This window comes from Rhinolophus hipposideros, assembly GCF_964194185.1.
Source record: "Rhinolophus hipposideros genome assembly, chromosome: 4".
NCBI classification, from domain to species: domain Eukaryota; kingdom Metazoa; phylum Chordata; class Mammalia; order Chiroptera; family Rhinolophidae; genus Rhinolophus; species Rhinolophus hipposideros.
Genome location: NC_138050.1, coordinates 48,522,826 through 48,543,268, shown reverse-complemented (window position 1 = coordinate 48,543,268; position 20,443 = coordinate 48,522,826). Strand labels below are relative to the sequence as shown.

Genomic DNA, 20,443 nt, shown 5'->3' with positions numbered 1-20,443 from the left:
AAAGAACTTAGGATACAATATAGAAGAGCCATAACCTTTATTGTGGTCATCTAATTCTATGTTTACTCATTTTGGAGCAAAATACATGTACCGTTATACTCCTAAACTATCTTAGAACTTAGGGGGTGTGGGACCTACATTTCGGCATTCACAACTCACAGCAAGTAAGACGTTAATCAGACACTTGCTGTCTTTTCCATGTTTCTAGTTTTTGTGTACTGTGGAGTAATATTATTAAACCATTTACTCCAGCTCTTGTGGGAGAAGAATAAAACCCTTGACATCTTACACATTTGCAGATTAAAGTTGGTCACTGTGTAATGGTTATGTTGATGTTTATCCTCCAACCAAGCTCCAGTGAGGGTGGGGATCACTTTGGCTTATTTCCGTTAATATTCATACTATAAAATAGTCTCTGGTGATTAGCTTACAAGCCTGTTTGATTGCTTTTAGCTGCTAAATGGGTGACAAACACATTTTCCACAGTATCTTGTAACTTTGTCCAGAGAAATCTAATAAGGGCTTAAATGAATACAAACTATCATTCACACTTGATTAGGTCCTAGATAATTTGAAAAATGAAACTTTCTAAAAGTGAACTTTTATCTGAAGATTAAATAAGTCAACAAAATTAAAGGAGATATATAGTTTAAAATGTTCTTAGCTTTAATCATATCTAGATTTAACATCACATATTGGCAATGTCAGTCAGTGATACACATTTGAATGAAAGGACAAAATATGCGTAAGAGACTTACTCATTATTTATTATTTATATTACCTACCTACTTCAGAGGTTTTGAATGCAATTCATTTCCTTTCTCTGGGAATTCCTGATCTAGAGAAGGGTCATTCAAATACTCAATAGTTATCTCTAGGCAAAAATCCACTCTAATGGAGTTTGAGCCACAGATATCATCTCTTTCCAATCTTAGAACAAGACTTTAAAAAGGGAGTATACAACTCACTATCTTATCAAGTCAACACCTGACTAATCAAGATGCATTAAAGTATCTATTACTGACCTGTCAATTTATATCTTATTTATTCACTTTACAAATATGTGAGTGCTAAATGTATGTAGTACCATGCATGATAATGCTTGGAATTAGGGATGGATGTAAGGACAAGTAGAAACAATCTCTGCTCTTACAGAATTTTCAGTTTCCATTGTTGGGCTGAGGGGTTGGGGTGGGGGAAGATAGAAGCATGGCAAGGGGAAGGGGAGATAAGCATATAAATCAAATATAACACTAATATTCTGATTTCCTTTGTATGAAATTAAAACAAACAACAAAGCACGAAACAAAGCATGTTTACTCCTGGGAAACTATAACTTGAGCTTATGCTAGGAGCCAGGGCCAAGCGGAATATGGAAGGAACTTAATTCAGGTCTCATGACTTCTTGTTATTTGGGTAAGAAAAAAAAGCTAAAAATCTTACAAAGAAAAATAATCTCACAAAAGAAAAGTTGGGGGGGGGGTGGCCGGATGGCTCAGTTGGTTAGAGCACGAGCTCTTAACAGGGTGGCCGGTACAATTCTGGCATGGGATGGTGGGCTGTGCCCCCTGCAACTAGATTGAAAACGGTGACTGAACTTGGAGCTGAGCTGTGCCCTCCACAACTAGACTGAAGGACAACGACTTGGAGCTGATGGATCCTGGAGAAACACACTGTTCCCCAATAAAAATTTTTAAAAAAATGTGCTCCACAGCAGGAGCGAGGGGAAGCAGTTTAAAAAAAAAATAAGTGTTGGATTACAAACTGTGTTTTATAAGCTGTTAATATCTACAAATGCAGTTCATTAAAAACAACAATGAAGTGATCAAATGATTCAAGACAGTAACAATAACTGATACTTTTTTCCTAATGAAACATCCCAATCTCTCATTTCTTTAATTGAATACATTTTTGATTGTTAGGGACTATTTCTTGGTTTTTATCTATTTAGCTAACATACCTGCTCTTATGAAATGAAGCATGTAAAACACTGAAAAGTGTGACAAACTATATAAATGTGAGATAATCTGTTCAAAAATACAAAGCTATACTGCATCGGTAATTCTAGTACTGCATATTGTCTAACTGCCAAATTTAATGCCACATCATTTATCACATTACCGAATCACGCCAAACATGACACAGAGACAATTTGTTTAAGAAAAGTTTTACTAATATGTTAATATTTCAGCAAAGTTATTGCAACCGGTTTAAAAGGCAGACAGACATTATTATTACAGGCTATAAAGTAACAAAGGAGTTTTATACAATTAAAATATTACACAGACCTAAGGGATTTATTGAATAACTAACAGATCCATAAAAGAAATTAAATCTGAAAGATTTTAAATCCAGTATTAGCACCTACAATATCTCTGAAAGTAAAACTTTTAACTGTTTCATTCTCTCCTAATATACTTAACTCTCTCCCAAATATGGTACTCTCAAACCCCATATGAATGAAGGGCATAAGAAGCCCTGATACCAAGAACATACAGCCAAAAGAAGAACTAGAAATACTGACTCAGACTTGAGAGTTTTAGTTGGATATTACTTAACTTACTGTACTTGAACCAATCATAAGATTTCTGTGCACTGAATACTGCATATGAGGAAAGTCTATGAATCATAAGGTTTGCCAGTAGGGATAGTCAAAAATTAGCAATATACAGTATTATTCCTATCAAATTTTTTTCTTGTAAGTTATATTTATAACAAAACTATAATTAAAATATTTATTACACTTGCTTGTTACACTTTCAGGGACACAGCAGGGACATTTATGTGTTTGATGGTTTAGCATCCACTTTATTGTGCTTACTTATTTTTGTACGGAACAAACAATACAGACCACATTTTCCCAACGTTTAAGGTAATACAATAATAACAAAATTCTCCAAAGAAAAATAACTGGAAATTGCATTAAATACTGTTTTAATTAGGAATTGCTATAATAAAACAAGTAACATTATACATTATTTTTTCAATGAACTTCAGTTTTGAGAAACTGAACAGCAGAAACAGATCTTTAAGATATAAATCATGGAAAAACTGGTAGTTCTTTGAAATTTGGGAGATGCATTAATAAAACCACAGACACAGTCTACCTTTCACCAAAATCCCGGAGAAAAGCATTTTATTAATTTGGGGGAATAAGACTGAATACTGACTAACATCCCTTTGAAGTCTACAGCCACCTGGGAAGCTGGCCCTAGGAATGAAGAGAACCATTGGTACTGGTGGCAGATAAGAAATAAACTTTGCGTTGGGCTGACCAACTGCATTATTTTATTAATGGCTTTGAATAAAAAAAGTGAAATGCTTCACTGCATTTTCTCAGAAACTAATCAAAAGATTACAGAGTCCTGCATAATTTGGAGACACAAAGTGGATGCTGAGTGACTAGAGGTCACTCCAGGTGTGGAATTTTAGAAAGTTAGTCCTTGGAGTAAATGGCACCGTGGCTCTGGCAGCAGTTACAAAGGAATGATGCTCTGGAGAGGAGGTAGGGGACACTCTGCGATTGGCCAGTGGATAGATGAAGGGTCCCAGCTGGAGCTGGGATCTATAGTCAGAGGGGAAAAGTAAAGGTTTTAGAAAAGGATGCTAAAAATCACCTCTAGACCATCTCTCTTATACCAACTGATATGAGTGTCTAATATGTGGGCTATGTTCTATTACCCAGGATTCTATTTATAAAATACTTGAATCTGTACTACGTGCCTAAGTGAGTACATAGCTCAATAGTTATAGAAATCCAAGCCCTGTATAGTTTGCTGTTTCACCAATCATGTCATGAGAGGTTGTACAGCATGGGGTTAAGAGGCAAATCTGGGGCCAGGCTGCCTTGATTTAGTTTTCAGCCTTGGACAAGAAACTTAAGTTCTCTGTGCTCGAGTTTCCTCATCTGAAAAATTGGGATAACAGTATGTACCTCTTAGGGTTGTTGTGATGATTAAAATTAACCATTTACAACAGTGAAGGCACATAATAAATGCTAGCTACTTTTATTATCATGAATGTATTATGACAGAATAATGATATATTCCACAGAATGATATATTCCATTTTTTGAACTAAAGACAATCTTAATCCAAAAAAAGAAAAACACTATCAGTCTATTTAATAATAAAGATATTTAAAAAATTAAAGAGCAAAATATTTTTGTTTAAAGATCTTTTTTAAATAAAGACCATCTCCATGATTTGTGTCCTCTTTTGTTAAATCATTAATTTAATTCTCATATAATGCTTCAACCTGCAGACACCTTGTAGACTTAAGAAAAATGGTAGAATTGAATTTTAGTTTTCTCCCCTCCTCCAAGAGTTTAGCCCACACTGGATCCTGGGCCTGAGGAACATATAGCTCTGAAAATTAAATTGTGTTAAACAAAAATATTTGCATTCATGAAACTATTCAGAAGTCCCTAATGTAAATCTTTCCCATTTCAAAATTTCACAGTTGTTTGAATATTGATAGATTAGTCTCTGGTGTGTAATTGCTTAAAACCCTACACCACTTCAGAAAAGCATTATATTTAGCAATAATAGCTGCAAAATGAGTCATGACAAATGTTGTGCCAAGTCAATGCAGCTGCAATTGATAAAACAAACTTATTCTAATGGCATAAAACAAAAACCACACATAAGGTTCCTGACTGCTCGTCTGAAAAATATCAGTTTGGAAACTGTACACGAGAAAGTGTATGGACAAATAACACTAAGTTTTCAAAAACAAAGCCTTTTTAAAAGAAATAAAAGATATGGCAGATGATGTCCTCATTTAGGTCTTTGGCTCTTGAGACAGGTGACACGTTCACTTGTGCTTAAAGAAGACCGCTTTGGAAAGTTACTTGGTCTGTAGGATTCAATAAATGGTACAGGAGCATACAAAATGTATTTTTCAAAAAGTATTGAAAAAGAAGAGAACAAATACTTAGAATAATCTGATGAACTCTTCCTATTCTCCATATTCTTGTTGCTGCAAGTACTTACAGGAATTATGGTATAAAAAAACAGAGGTTTTATGGTCAATCAGACTTGGGTTCATATTCTAATACTCATTAGCTGGGTGACTTTGAGAACATCATTTAATCTATTTGTACCTTGGTTTGCACATCTGTAAAATGGAGAAATACTTGGTAGAATTCTTATAAGAACTCGAAGTACCATTTGTATAGTACCTGGCACATAGCAGGTAACCTGAAAGTAGCTATTGTTATTGTTGCCCTAGGAAGGAATATGTTTGCTTTGGTAGATTCTATCTCTGTGCTGCCTGTTAATTAGTGATAGATACCTGTAAACAAAGTTAATTAGGAAAGCACAGCAGCAGAACATTATTTGTAGAAAGAGTAAATGACTGAAATTGGCAGAAACAGTAAAGTACAATTTTGTCACTTAGAAGACTATGCTAATATTATGAATTCTACATGATTTTGCCTATAGATTTCTATTAGTATTACCTAATTTGTTTTTCATGTAAGATCATTTGATGAATATATAAGAACATAAACATTTGAAATAAAAGAATAAAATTTATGGTTCTGCCCACTAGAGGTAAGGTGTCTTTTACAGGGCTATGAAATATTCATAATTTCCCCACTCCACTATAAAATGTTTTTTTGTTTTTTAAAGCCATTTGTCATCTAGGCAGGGAAATATTTCAACTGATTCTTATATGCAAAACCCAACTATTTAAATGCCTATGATAGCTTTGAAATATTAAGATACCCCCCACAAAATAAGCAAAACCCAAAAAACAAAGTAACAAAAAAAACCCACCAACCCAGTATGGAAACAATACAGGGGGAAAATAATCCTAATTAAATGCTATACCAACAACTAGAACTTGAGTTAAATACACACCTTAAATGTTAAGCCAATACAGAGAATATGCCACTATTTAACGGCTTATTTACCATTCAGGGAAGAAAATTCATGCATCCTACAAAATTACAAAAATTTCATGTAAATCATATAATTTCACATTTACCTTTAATTCTATGGTTTATCTTCCACTGCTCATGCCTCTGTCTTCATAAATGGTAATTTCAATCTAAACAGCATGGCTGTTAAGAAAACACACTATAGAATATAACATGTAAACTGGGACTATGGCAAGATAATGTGCAGGATCTGCACAGACTTTTCTTTCAATTGGCCTTGTTTATTTTTAAATTATGAAAAACTTCTACTTAAGTTAAATACGATGCTTTTCCCACATTGCTGAAAAATTTAAGAAACGTAATTGCTTGTAGTAGTCTACATGTAGCTCCTCCCTAAACATTATTTATTTTTTGAAAAAAAGTTCTGAAAAAGAATATTGTAGAACTAGGGGGTTCTTAACTGAGAATCTATGGAGGTAATAAATTCAGGGGTTCAAAATGCTCTGAAATTATATGCGAACTTTTTTTCTTGGGAAAGGGTTCATGACCTCTAAAAATGTTAAGAACCATCGCTGCAGAGTATAATAAAACTGCTGAAATTATCAGCAGGAAGGCCTGGGATTATCTGACCTAGGTTTTAAAAAAAATTTATTTTATCCATTACTCCAGTTATCAAGCTAAATTAGCTTTTTGCAATTTTATTTACCAAATTCACTTAGTGATTTTCAAAGCTTACTGCCTCTAAAAATATGCACAGTATGTCAAAGGTAATGAAATTATACATCTGGCAGCTGCAACTGATTTCAACTAGTCAGATGAACCCATGGAACTGCAATTCATTTGGATGACAAGTCTCACCACACATTATGAGTTTATGCATTTCAAAGGGGCTTTAGGTTCAGAGTTTCTGCAGCTGAAATGCATTACTCATACCACCCCCATTATTACTACAAGATGCCCTCAAAACCACCAAGAAAGACAATAACCAGAATACTAAACAATCCAAAGAGACCTGCACAGCGCAAAGGAAAGAGAGACGCTTTAAGAAAAAATGTTGGAGATAGGAGGCTTACGGTAGGTATGCCATTCACAAAGACAATTCCTATGGCAAATACAAGACAAGGGAGTTAAATTTAGTCACTGCCAAATAGCACCATTGAAATTTTCTCTTTATAGATATTTAGATCTTACGATCTGGTCTAAAAAGATACAACTCGAAGTCCTCTCTCAATAGGATCTGTCAGGAGGAGGCCTTGGGGAGCATATATCTTCTCATTCTGCTCTTGAATGTATTTGGAGACTTTTTTCAGAACCTGACAGAAAGAAACACCACCAGCTTGTTACAAATTTCATCAGATTCCCCTTTAAGTATCAGCTGAATCTCAAAATATTCAGGCTGTGGAATTAGTTTTCAAAACAAGTCATAGCTATTCATACGGAGGGATACAGCTCTGATTATTTGGCTCACACCAGTTACATACAATGTAGCACAGCATGACGGACTCTTTAGTCACAAGTATTTTCAATGCAATGTAAGTACAAATGCAAACAAAAGCATGAAAACCGATCCCCCTCCTTCTTACTTCCTAGTCACCTCAATCCTGGATATATAGACGATTATATACACAACACTTAGTTAAGCTTTTCTCTTTCCCTGCTCATCAAGTGTTGCTCATGTGACATCCTCTAATATCAAGGGTAGTCCTTGGCCTTCCCCTTTAATACTTAAGAACTGCTTCTTCTCTCCTTTGTACGTTCTCATTAATTTTAAGTAATGATACAAAGTGAGCTTATAACAAAAGGTAGCCCAGTTAATTTGAAAGTGAACAGTTTATTTCCTTTGTAAAGCATGTGGGCATTAGTTGCCATGGAGTTTGTGATGACTACAAGCGTCTTATATCATTTCCATGACTGCATGTAATGCTACTTGTAGTTTTCTCTTGTGTCCTAGACGGAACTTCAATTTATAAGTTTAGTATTAAGGTTGTAAAAGTCAAAGCAAATGTAGACAAAAACCAGATAGGATACAAAGGAACTTCTGGAAATTGCCAAATCTCCAGCTTTAATAAGGGCAATTCTGAGACAGATAAGCTAGAAGAAAATAAATCTTAATAACTATATACAAAATCAAAGAGTTACATGTTTTATTTCAGATTCAAAGTCATCAGAACCCTTTTCTGGCTCTAATGTTCAAAGAGGCTTTGATCCAGTTCTTTAATTACTATATATTTTCTTAAATTCACACTATCAGCAAATGATAGTCACAGATAAATGTGATCACAACTTAAAGGGAAAAAAGAACTTATGAAAATAAAGTTGGAAATTAAGAAATGATTTAAGTGTGGGTCTGTAATGTACCAGGCCAAACAATTTAGGATGTTACAATTTAGGTGCTTTAGTATAAACTGATTTAGAATTTAAAACTCTATTTGATTTGCATAACAAATTTTCTTATTGAAGGAAAATAGTTTATTCAGGTTACATCTTTGGGAATAATACAATCTCATATTTTAAGCTTTTTTAAAAAAGAGAATGATGTTATTAAAAGAGCAAGCTGCAGGGTTCTTATGTAAAAAATTAAGAATGCTATTTCTAAAGAAAAGATTTCTTTTCACCCCATTACCTGAAGTAATACACATATCATTCTCCTACATTCAACTCTCAAAGAATTTGAGCAGTGCTTGGTCTTCATGGACAAACAACAACAACAACGAAAACCTTCAGGCACTATCTGAGTTTGTCAATCATGCTAAAATAATGAATTTCAGAAGGATGTAGCCCCTAAACTCAGGACTCTCAATCTTCTCTCCAATTTCCTTCTCGGCTCACCTGCCAGAATTGGAAATTGGAGAGTCAGTCTCCCCTCACCAAGGTCCATTTATACTAGGGGGACACTCAGAAAAATGCTTGCATGGCTGGTTTCAAAGAAAGGATTCCTTCAGAACAGCTTTCCTCCCTCTCTTCTTGTGTACAGGTTACTAGCTAAAAAACAGCATTCCTGTATTTTATTCAAGCACAACTTTGTTGTGCAGGTTTTTATTTAAACTTTTAATAACAATCATGTGCACTTGGGTATCAGTTCAGAAAGAACTTTTTGTATAAGCTCCAAATCCTCTTATACTATTTTGGTGAAGGCAGCACTGTCCTAAACAAGATGCTTTTAAATTCTTAGTCTCTCTAGCAATAGGAAAGCATTCGTGTGAGTAAACGCATACTGCATCCCAGACAGGACAAAGCACCATTCTCACCCCTAAGATACCTTATGTTTAGATTCCACTCATACTTTACTATTTTTGGTAAGTCAATGTCAAAACAAACTACAACACTGAACTTATCTGTTATTCCCAAACCCTCAATAACATCTCAATTTGTATAGTATGTACAAAGCATAATATTTACAAAGCTAAAAACAATCAAACCTCAGGAAAGACTGTTATCCTCCTCAAGAATATTAAACTGGAGAAAGCCTACTAGACCCTTGAGAAAAAATATCCTAAATGAGGCTAAGTGAGAACACCAGGATCATAATATTTTTAGAAAATATCTAAGTTCCTTCTAACCATGTTTTTGTTATAGAAAACAGCACTTAAGCAGAAGGGATGTTTTCTAGTTGATAAACAAAGCAGACAGCTACTGAGAGAACCTCTACAAGCCCATTTGTTCCCTAATTATAATGGGCAGCAACAAAGAGCAATAACACTGAAGTCTTTATCTTCATTTTAAATCAATAAATAGCACATTATAGGAAAAAAAATGCATGATTGTTCTATTGAGTTTTCAAAGGCCTATTTACAATTTCAAAAATTTAAGCCACATGACAAAGTGTAAGCCCTATTACATTTGGCTGACTGTTTGTAGACTAGAAATTTTAGTGCCTAAAACAATAAAGACTAAATGACTCAATCCTGTCCTTTCATGAAGTCAAAAATAATAGCACGGAAATTCCTAAAGAACAAACTAGAGAGAGAGGGTGGTTGTTTTTATACTTTTATCATTTTATCAAATACAAACACACATTTAAAAAGTTTCTTTTAAAAGCATAAATACATTGTATCTTAATTATGACCATTTCAATTATTCACTTTCCATGATCTAGTTATTTTTATGTCCAGTTTCTAAAATAAATGACCTATTTAAAAAAAGGTGGCCATGCCTTAAATTTTGGTTTCTTGACCAATTTTATTTGTTCTTTACTTGCTTTACAATACTCTGTAAAGAAACCTTGATTAGACTTATAAAGTAGTACCTTATATACTGCCTATGAACCCAAGTTAAAACATATATTGGGATCAATCAATTTCCATTATATTTCTGATACTGAGAACTACCTTCCAAGATTAATAATCAGAAGAATTTTAAATTAAGAACTGCTAAATGTTTTAGCAGCTAAATAATCTAGCAGCTGCTAAAAAAGATCACTTGTACTTGAGACAAAAAAAGCCTTTACATATAGTGTCTCTCTGTTTGAACGGTCCCAGGCTTTTCATCCTTTACATAAGCAGCTAATTACCACTTCAGAGGCCTTACCACAGGAGGGTTTGTTTTCTTCAGGGCACTTACCATAATTTACAATTTTGTTGGTTTTGTTTCCTTATTATCAGTGATTACCACTAAATTATAAACTCCACAAGGTTTGCCCTATTCAGTTATATCTCCCGCATATTGCTTACCACATGGTAGGCTTTCAGTAAGTATTTATCGAATGAATGAATCCCCTGTCCCTTCACTCAGCAAATGTATTATTAAAGAGAAGCTGGTAAGACAAACCAGACTGAAAGCTGATAGTGATTCTTTATAACTTATGATTTTGAATGTTAAACAGGAATGAAAGCTGCTTCTCTGTATGATATGTAGAAGGATATAAACTACTAATTTATTTATTTCAACATACCCTTTTTGCAACACTAGCTCCGAATATTTTAGCTTCAACAGTATCTGTTTTCTACTACATGGAATACAAGACAATCACGGGGACATTTCTATTACGTACATGGGGTATAATATAGGTATCCTTACAGCATTTCATTTTCTAAAACATGGTCAGAATTTAATGGATATAGGGGGTTCACTGTGATTAACTTAAATTCATTCCTTTGACATACATTCAGTGAGTGCCTAATAGACCTACAAAAATGGTGTTGGCATGAAGAGGACACAAAATGATTAAGGCACTGTCCTTGATCTCCAGAAATATACACATTTGACAGGGAAAATAAGGATGTAAACTGCTACATTTCAGAGTAGACCGTGATAGTGCCAGAAAACAGATACAAATAAAATGTTGTGGGGTACAAAGGGGAGAAACACTCTTGGTTAGAAGAGCAAGGAAAAGTTAGATGAAAGTGGGACATAAGGGACTGATGAGAACTGAACACAGGAAGAATGGCATCTAAGTGGAGGAAAACTTTGGGGGGTATATTTGGTGACCAGTGAGTAACAGAGTTTGGCTGAAAGATAAAGTGAGGAAGGGGAGGGAGATAGAGCTGAAAAGGTAAGCTGGATGTCGGCCTGAGATGGGGCTTGAACTTGACTCAGCGGCAATAAATGGGAAGTCAGGGAAAGCCCGACTTAGCAGGAGTGGTAAGAGAAGTGGAGAAGTAGGCTGTGTTGTATGAAGACAGCAGCAGACTGGCTGGAAAAGTAAAAGAATGGAAGAAATGAGACTTGTTAGGAGACTATTTCAATAGTGTAGGAGAGAGGTAAAAAGGACATAAATTAGGATAGCAGCAGAGGAAATCATGAAAAATTAATGAATGGGAAAATGGAAGATATTTCAGTCTCTGACAACTGATAAAGTTTTCTCTCTTCTTCATCCCCCACACTTACCAATGGTACTGAAAAAGGGTGCTATTAAACAAAATGGGGAGGTGTGAGGTTTGATTTTGGACATACATCTAAGTTGAGAAGCTAGTAACTCTGGGTCTAGCAGGCAGTTGGACAGAGAAGACAAAAACTCAGGTGGGAAGATAAGCCTGAAGATAGAAATTTGGAAATAAAGTAAAAGGATTCTCAGAAAGCTGGGTAGAATGAAAACAGATTTTATACATTCTTCTTACGTATAAGCCAATTTGAACATTTATACATCAACTCCAAGTAAATATACCAATTATGACCTGTTTCTGAAAGACCCAGGACTCTTTTCTATTGTGTTCTGGACATTGGTGCAACAACAATATTCAAATTATTATTAGTATAAACGCCTCTTTAAATTTTACGGCATTTGCCATCTTGTAAACATAAACATGTAATAAACTTACCTTCTTCATGATTTTAAGAGATTTTGTGAAAACAAACGTCTCCTTACCTTCTCATAATGAGTTTCCATGCATAAGAAGATGGTGTATGCTGTTAAACAAGCCAAACAGCCTTCAAGATATGATTGACCCCCAAGCTTCTCTGCTTCTGCGTAAAGGTTATTTAGAGTTCGAACTGTTTCTTCAAACTGCTGCCTATCAATCTGTATGGAAGAAAGAATTTATAAATAAGTTTTGGAAAAAAAAAATCTGCAACTCACTAATGCTTGCTATCACTGATTTATTTTGCTGTTTTGTCAAAATTCTTATCTAATAGTTGGCAAATATTTTAGGTAATTAAATCTGGACCTAAGTTACAGAATCTGCTTAGTGTTTATCTGTATAATGAACACCGGATATATATATATTTTCCCCCTTCTCACTCCTGCCACTGCAGTTCAAGCCATTGTTTCTCAGTCTAGTTGTGTAGGACACAGCTCCCTGGCCCATGCTGGTATTATGAGACTTGCACTTCCCCTGGCTGAGGCAGTCGGTCACTGGTCGTGGCCACCGGCTGCTCATGGCAGCACATGGTAGCCCACGACAGCCCAGCTCCAGGGAGAGCTGTTGTAAACAATCTTAGCTGTAGAAGGTGCAGCTCACTGGCCCATGTGGGAATCGAACCAATGACCTTGGTATTCTGAGTGTTCTAACCACTGAGCCAACCGTGTCCCCCCCATCTTTCCATTTATTCATGTTCACATTTACTGAGCACCTACTGTTACATATTACTATAGTTCTTAGAGAAAGATGAATAAGATACTGTGTCCATCTTCAAGGAGTTTACCGTCATGCAAACAGAACAAACATGTAAACATAAAAATGCAATAAACTGACAGAGTACTACAATAGAGGCATATGTAAAGTATGGTGGGGTAAAAAAGGCAGAAGTTCCCTTCATCTGGAAAGAGCAAGTGATCCTAAACACTGGAATTTACGAGGCAAAAAAAAAGGGAAGGAAGGACATTTTAAGCAGACAGATCAAAGGTACAAGTTTTGTATTCTATTTAGTCAAAAGTGATGGGACTCACTTTTAAAGTAGCTATTTGGTACTAAAGCTCACATTGAATAAGGCAAAATCTCAAACTACTGCATAACTCTACACACTAAGTCGTTCCTATTACCCCTTTCTATTCAGTGACACCATTATCTTACATTTACACTAATACCGTACTACTGTCATCCGTTTTTCAATCTAATCATCTACTTTTACTTTTTTCTTCCAATATCACTTAATTTTCTAACAGTACTCTATAGATTTTAAATCTCAATACTTTACTCTAGGATTTTCAAGACCTATTAGTAGAGAATTTCATCCCATACTATCATTCTTGGTAAAAAAGCACAATTTATCTGTCCTTACTCTAGGGCTTCTCTCACGTATTTTCCTTGTTCCTGAAACTAATAAGTACTTACAAATGAATTTTCTTTTATGAAGTCTTATATAGAGATACTCAGAAAAAAGTCAAAGCACCTCAATATTCAGTGGACAAAATAATCTCAAGAACACGATATTTTTAAAGTATAAAACAATTTATGAACATAATTCTTAAGCTATTAAAATTATTTAGGTTTGAATCAGTTGTAATCATTTTGTCCTTCATGTGAAAACTCTGAGGATACAATGAGCCAATGTCATGGAAAAGTTGAATGTAACTTTAAAGTGGTGGTGGCTCTACCTGTTTTTCAAAAGGAGCTACTTTTAATTTTCCAGAATATTAGCGTTTCTGACAAGGGATGGGTGGGTGGAGATTGTGCTGAGAGCCAGGGCACTGTTCTTTCACTGAGCCACCACTTGACGATGTGGTGTGTCAAGAGTGGTCATCTGTAGAACCTATGTCAGAGTTCTCATTCATTGAAAACAGATTTAGGAGAATATTTTAGTGAAGAAATTTTACAAGTAAACTGTAGTCTTTACCTAATTACGCCTAAATTAATGCCTTCAGTGTGTCCAGTAAATTCACAAAAGTCTAAATAATTTTAAACATATTTAATTTACCTACAATGTTACAATCTGATAAAGAAAGTTATTTGAATTAGTAACACTTCTTTGGACACAATATGATTCAAAACCATGGGATCCAAACCAGAAACATTTTATTTCTTTCAGATCAGAATTACCCATCATACCAGCAACACTAATTCTTAAAAGTTATTTCAAGATTGCAGTGCTTTACAGGATGAAGGCAAATCACAGATCATTAAACGAACAAAAAAAACACGGTGAAGGATTATTTTTATTATTTTTGTTGTTGTTAGTTTTAATTGATTTGTGGTTTACAGGATTTTTTTAAAAGGTAAAAAAAAAAAGAAATAAAGATTTTAAAAAAGCCAAGAATTTCTTTGAAAGGTTATTTTAAAAAGGAGAAAAAAGGTAAAAAGCATCATAGGCAGCAGTAAAGGCAAAGAACCTACTTAACGCGCAAGGGCTCAACAGCACAAATGTGAGTGTTTCATCTCACTCCCGTTAGGCACTACGAAGAATGGCTGTTAGCACCCTCCCCTAGGTGCTTAGACACTGACATAGGAACTACTTCAAAATTTAGAAATATCCAAAGTTGGAGCTACACACAAAATCAGATCAATAAACGTTGAAAATCACAATGGAAACAGGAATCAAACTCATTTTCCCAGAATTTATTTCTTGTAGAACTGCATGGTAGAAAGCATAGGGCTGAAGCTTAAAGCGATCACAAGTCAAAGGTAATTTCTACTGACCAGATGTAGAGATACATTTTTAAAAGTATGTAGGGTAACAAATGCCTCAATAATAGTTGTTGCATTTCTCTTCTACTCAGACCAAAGATGCTTAAGATGTCTGTATTTTGGCTAAAGTAAGAATAAAGCTTCCTTTAAAGAACTGTCCTAGCAACAAAGCACTTAAGCATTAAAGTACTATATTTTAACAGGCACTGGAGAAGGTAAACTTGTTAACAGACAGAACTTGTCCTCACTCCCAAATTAAAGGGTACAGATGTGTGTGTTTTAATGCTTTAAAGTAATACAAAACACTCGTATATTAGTTTCTTCCTCTATTAAGTTGCCAAGTGTGATGTTTTCACAAAAAGAAAATCAGCCTTAGTGGCAGAGCAATCAGTACAATTTCTAAGGTTGGTTGAGAAACAAAGCGAGAACCCTTTCAATTTTCCATCAAGCAAGGAAAATTTAAACCTGTAATTTAAATTTAATCTATCACAGAAAAAATAAATCAAAGCTTTCCAAAGCAGTTTAAATATAAGCTAGTGTTTTAACCCAAACATTTAAAAAGAAAAAAAAAATCAAAGGCACAATTGAGCAGCACCATATAACCTTCCATATAGTACTCAGAATTACAAGAAGTTCTGGGTTGTATGTAGTCAAAGAAATAAAAGGACTCCAGAATTTAGAAACAACACTTTCCTGTAAGAAACAGTGGAGTTCTGTAACTACATTATGATTCTGTATTCTGACTATAAAATAAAGGCTCTACCACACACAGAGTGGAAGGCTAATGTCTGATTCTGCATACATATATTTGGCTCAACTATGAGTTTGTAGTTTGACAAAGGAATCTTGTAACATCCAAATGTGTGGGGAAAAAGAATAGTCTACATTCTGATGTGAAAGCATGTAAGTAGTTTAAGTCAGAGTTTCTATGAGAGGCTTAAAGATAAAGTAGCTTTAGCCAATAGGCAACTTGCTCAGTTTCTACCTCTTCAAAACACTGTGGCAAGGACCACGCAGTGTCAGGCTGAGTTAACTCATAACATCGTGACAGCAAATTGCAGCATTCATATGGCATTTCACAAACGAGCTAATCTACAAACCATCTTTACAAGACAAGTTTGATCTTTAATTTGCATTTTAAAAAAACATACTTGGGCCACTAACCTGCCCAAGGTTATAAATCAAGCTGAAGGACACTATAATTGATCATTGTTGATTTTCCAACCTTGGCAATCAGGTAGAACCACCTACCTGCCACAAGCTGGTTTTAAATGACTGCTGCACATTTCTCTATCACAGACTCATCTACACCCACTTATTCCATGACCAGCATTTCTTAGACACACACCCACAGCATGCCTAATCACCTCTGAGTTCCTTCCTGGTCAAAGAGGGAAGAGCCACAAAACTTGCTTCCATCTAACCAGAAGTTGACCTCTGAACAGTAAACATATGTAAGGTAATATGGCTCAAGACCAAGAGTGTCTCTTTGGGTGGATGAACGCATGTAGGCACAAGAAAACACCCCCATTCACATGGCTCGCTTCACTGGATCTTTAAAATATTATTTTACTAAGTGTGCAGAAAGGGGAAACAGCCCATGCCTCCATTTCTGTAGGCAGGGTTGCCCCAAGCACCTATGTCCTGCTGACAATTTTGACATGCAAACCAACACAACACAGGTGGCTCCCAGGATCTTAACTGGGAATGACAAATTTAAAGTCTTGTTCTTAATGTCTCCCTGTCCAGGCCCACCTAATGACCTGATGTTTCTCAGGTTCCAAGAAGGCCTGTCTGCACTGCCTGGCACGGCACTTAATAAACCCTTCCTGCCGAGCTGTGCGGCCAACACAGTGGCCACAAACACCCGTCACGGGCATGATGACTCCTCCTGGGTGGAGAGGTAGGAAGATACGGCTCATAACATGATGAGTTAGGTGGCCTGGAGCCCCAGGAACTAGCTCCTCATCACTGCTGTCAATAACCCGGCGTGGTTATTGGAGGAGAACAGCAGAGGAAGAGATTTCCCGGTACCGGGAAGAGGTTTCCCGGTACCGGGAAGAGGTTTCCCGGTACCGGGAAGAGGTTTCCCGGTACCGAACATCAGAGTTCTGGAAGGTCACACACCTGCGGGCTTGGCCTTATTCTCCCTCCTCCCAATGCCAGGTCTTGCTTAGCGGCCCTCTTCGTACCCCTGCGGCCAACGCCCGCAGAGCCGCGGGACCCTCCGCGGCCGGGGTCGCAGCCCATGCCCGGCGCTTCCCCGAGACGCCTCCCTCCCTCGCCCCAGAGCAGGTCGGGGAGCCGAGCAGCATACCCGGTTCTCCAGCTCCGCGGGGAACTTGGTCTGGAACTGGCAGCGCGTGCCACTGCTGTAGTCTCGCTGAATGAATACCTTCCCGGACACCGGCGCCTGCTGCGGCCTCATGGCGAGGACGAGATGGGCCGCGCTGCGGGTTCGTGGGACACCAACCACGGGTCAGATCCCCGGCCTGGACCCAGGACTCCAGCCCGCCAGCCCCTCAAACCCACCCACCGCCCAAAGCAGCCCACGGCCTCCCCTGCCCCAGTCCCCTTCCTCCATGCCGTCACCGCGGGCCTTTAGCTAAGGCCCCTGCCCAGGACCCGCGCCCCCCACAGCCCGGTTCGGCCCGGGAAACACGAACCCGCCTCTCCCTTCCAGCTGCTGTCGCGCCGCCTGCACCGTCACTTACGTCCTGCCGCAAAAGGCCTCTTTCCCCGCCCCTCAGCTCGGCCTTCTACCTTGAGTCTAGGACCCACCCTCTTCTCTGGCCGTAAAGCGACTCTGCCCGGGTTGCGCGCCGATGGGCGGGGACGCGCGCCGTGGGCGGGGCCAGGGCGAGTCGGCTTCCCGCCCCGCCCCGAGGAGCCTATCCGGCAGGACAGGGCCGGGCGGGGCTGGAGGGAGGGGCGGGGAAGAACTGAGCGAGCTGGGTCCGACCGGGGGTTGCGGAAGTTTGAGACGTGGGATTTCCCGGTTACGTCATTTCTCTACTGATGGTAGCGCGATCATTTCTGATCGCTGATTCCGAGGGCTTACTCTCACTGTTGGGACACCACCCGATTTTATCTGTACGAAACAAACTGCTCACACAAATTTAAAAATACAAAGCAGGCTACTGGGGATCCGTTTGACAACAGGGCGGAAGTAAGGGAGGACGAACGAAGAACCTTCCTGGGCTACACTGTCAAGCATCCTTCCCTCCTCCAACTCTTCGCTGGGGTGTTACCGTTCCTCCTACACCAGGGATCTTCATGTAGTACCCCAGCCCACACTCCTCGGCTTACCCGAGAGAACAAGCTGTTCTGCTTCTCTCCATGCCCACTGGTGCCCTCACTTAACTCAGCATACTTTTGCAAGGCAGTCAAAGAACCCTACCTTACCCTTCTCTGGTGGTGGCTAATAAAAGTTGTTAGCACCACCGTCTGATCCTGCCTTCTATGTATTTCTAAAATTTTCTCTTATTTTAAAAAGAGCTTTATGGAGGCATAAATAGCATATAATAAACAACATTGAAAGTGGACAAATTGATAAGTTCTGACATGTGTCTACAACCATGAAACCCAAGATAGTGAACATTTATCACTTTTAAAAGGCTCTTCATCCTCCTTTGTAATGCCTCCTTCCTGCCCCCTCTCCAGACCCTTTCCCCAGGCCCTGATCTGCTTTCTGTCACTATACATTAGTTTGCAATTTCCTTAAATTGTATAAACAATGAATCATACAGTATTTACTTTTTTTGTCTGACTTCTTCCACATAGACTGTTTTGAGATTCCTCCATTGTTATCAAGAATTCCTTCCTTTTCATTGCTGGATAGTATTCCATTACATGAGCACCCACAGTTTGTTTATTCACTCACCTGTTGACAGACATTTGAGTTACTTACAGTTTGGGGCTATTACAAATAAAGCTGCTATTGGACATTCATCTAAAAGTCTTTGTACAGACATATGTTTTCATTTCTCTTGGGCAAATACCTTGGAGTAGAATGGCTGGGTCCTAGGGTAATGTTTTAGGAAACTGCCAAACTATTTTTCAAAGTTGTTGTACCATTTTACATTCCTATAAGCAGTGTATGAGAATTCCAGTTGCTCTATATCGTTACCAGCACTTGCGTTATATCTCCTTGTGGTTATAACTTTCATTTTTCTGTGACTAATGCTTTTGAATATCTTTTCATGTATTTACTTGCCATTCACATACCGTCTTTGGTAAAGTGTCCAAATCTTTTGCCATTTTTTTGTTTATGTTTGTTTTGCTATTACTGAGTGTTGAGAGTTCTTTATATATTCTAGAGAAAAGTCTTATGTCAAATATGTGATTTGTTAATATTTTTTCCCTAGTCTGTCGTTTGTCTTTTCATTCTCTTAACATACTCATGGGTTTTGGGGGATGAGGGTGTGGACATTTTGGGGAGGGCATTATCCTACCTACCACAGGTATGGATTGAAGTTCATTTTCCCTTATATGGTTATCTGATTGTTCCAGCACCATTTGTTGAAAAGACTCTCCTTTCTCCACTGCATTGCCTTTGTGCCTGTGCCAGACATCAGTTGTGTGTGCGTGTGTGTGTGTGTGTGTGTGTGTGTCTATTTCTCGATTTTCTACTGTGTTCCATCATCTGATCCTGGTTTTCATTAAATGTCTACTAGTGTTTGTCCCTGAAGTTGATGTTTCCTTACTGACTCAGTAATCTTCTAAGAGTTGTTTTCTTGTAAGATATACATATATGTACATACATACAAGATATAGAGATATATACATATATAATGAACATATGCTTTTTAATATATATAGCATTTTCTTTACCCATTCATCCATTGATGGATGCTTTGATTATTTCCATATCTTGGGTATTTTGAATAAAGCTGCAATGACACAGGAATACAGATATCGCTTGGAAATACTGATTGAATTTCCTTCAGATGGGTACCCAGAAGTAGGATTGCTGAATTATATAGTAGTTCTATTTTTAATTTTTTGAGGAATCTCGATACTATTTCCCATAGTGGTTGTACCAATTTATATTCCCACCAACTGTGCACAGGGTTTCCCTTTTTCCATATTCTCACTACCACTTGTTATCTGTTGTCTTTATGATAAAAGACATTCTGACAAGTGTGAGTTGATATCACATTGTGGTTTTGATTTGCATTTCCTGGATGATTAGGGATGCTGAGCAACTTTCCTCATACCTGTTGACTGTATATCTTCTTTGGAAAAATGTGTATTAAGGTCCTTTGCCCACTTTTAAATCAGATTATTATTATTATTTGTTATTGAGTTATATGAGCTCTTTATACAATTTTTGTGTTGTCTAGTTCTCCCTTCAGGTATGTCAGTATTTGCTTAATATATTTAGGTGCTCCAATGTTGGATGCATATATATTTATGATTGTCATAGCCTCTTGATGAATTGACTCCTCTATCATCATATAATGACCTTCTTTTGCACTTGTTACAACTTAAAGTCTATTTTGTCTGTTCTCTTGGTTTCCATTTGCATGGAATATCTCTTTTCATCCCTTCACTTTGA

At 37.3% G+C, this 20,443-nt stretch overlaps 1 protein-coding gene across 8 annotated transcripts; it reads right to left on the bottom strand.

Annotated features, from left to right (window-relative positions):
- Window positions 1-2,149: 2,149 nt before the first annotated feature.
- Window positions 2,150-17,674, bottom strand: GOLGA7 (golgin A7). Of its 8 annotated transcripts, none has more exons than XM_081046467.1 (6): window positions 17,550-17,605; window positions 17,201-17,333; window positions 12,189-12,341; window positions 7,096-7,197; window positions 5,992-6,054; window positions 2,150-3,565 (listed from the first exon to the last, which is right to left on the bottom strand). In XM_081046467.1, the coding sequence occupies exons 2-5, from the start codon at window positions 17,309-17,311 to the stop codon at window positions 6,007-6,009; spliced, it is 414 nt and encodes a 137-aa protein (XP_080902593.1). In that variant the 5' UTR covers window positions 17,312-17,333; window positions 17,550-17,605; the 3' UTR covers window positions 2,150-3,565; window positions 5,992-6,006. The 8 variants fall into 8 exon arrangements, with proteins under 8 accessions (XP_080902593.1, XP_080902596.1, XP_080902598.1 ...); XM_081046470.1 differs by having other exon boundaries at window positions 2,155-4,857; window positions 17,598-17,674; XM_081046472.1 differs by having other exon boundaries at window positions 2,155-4,857; window positions 5,992-6,059; window positions 17,550-17,604.
- Window positions 17,675-20,443: the final 2,769 nt, after the last annotated feature.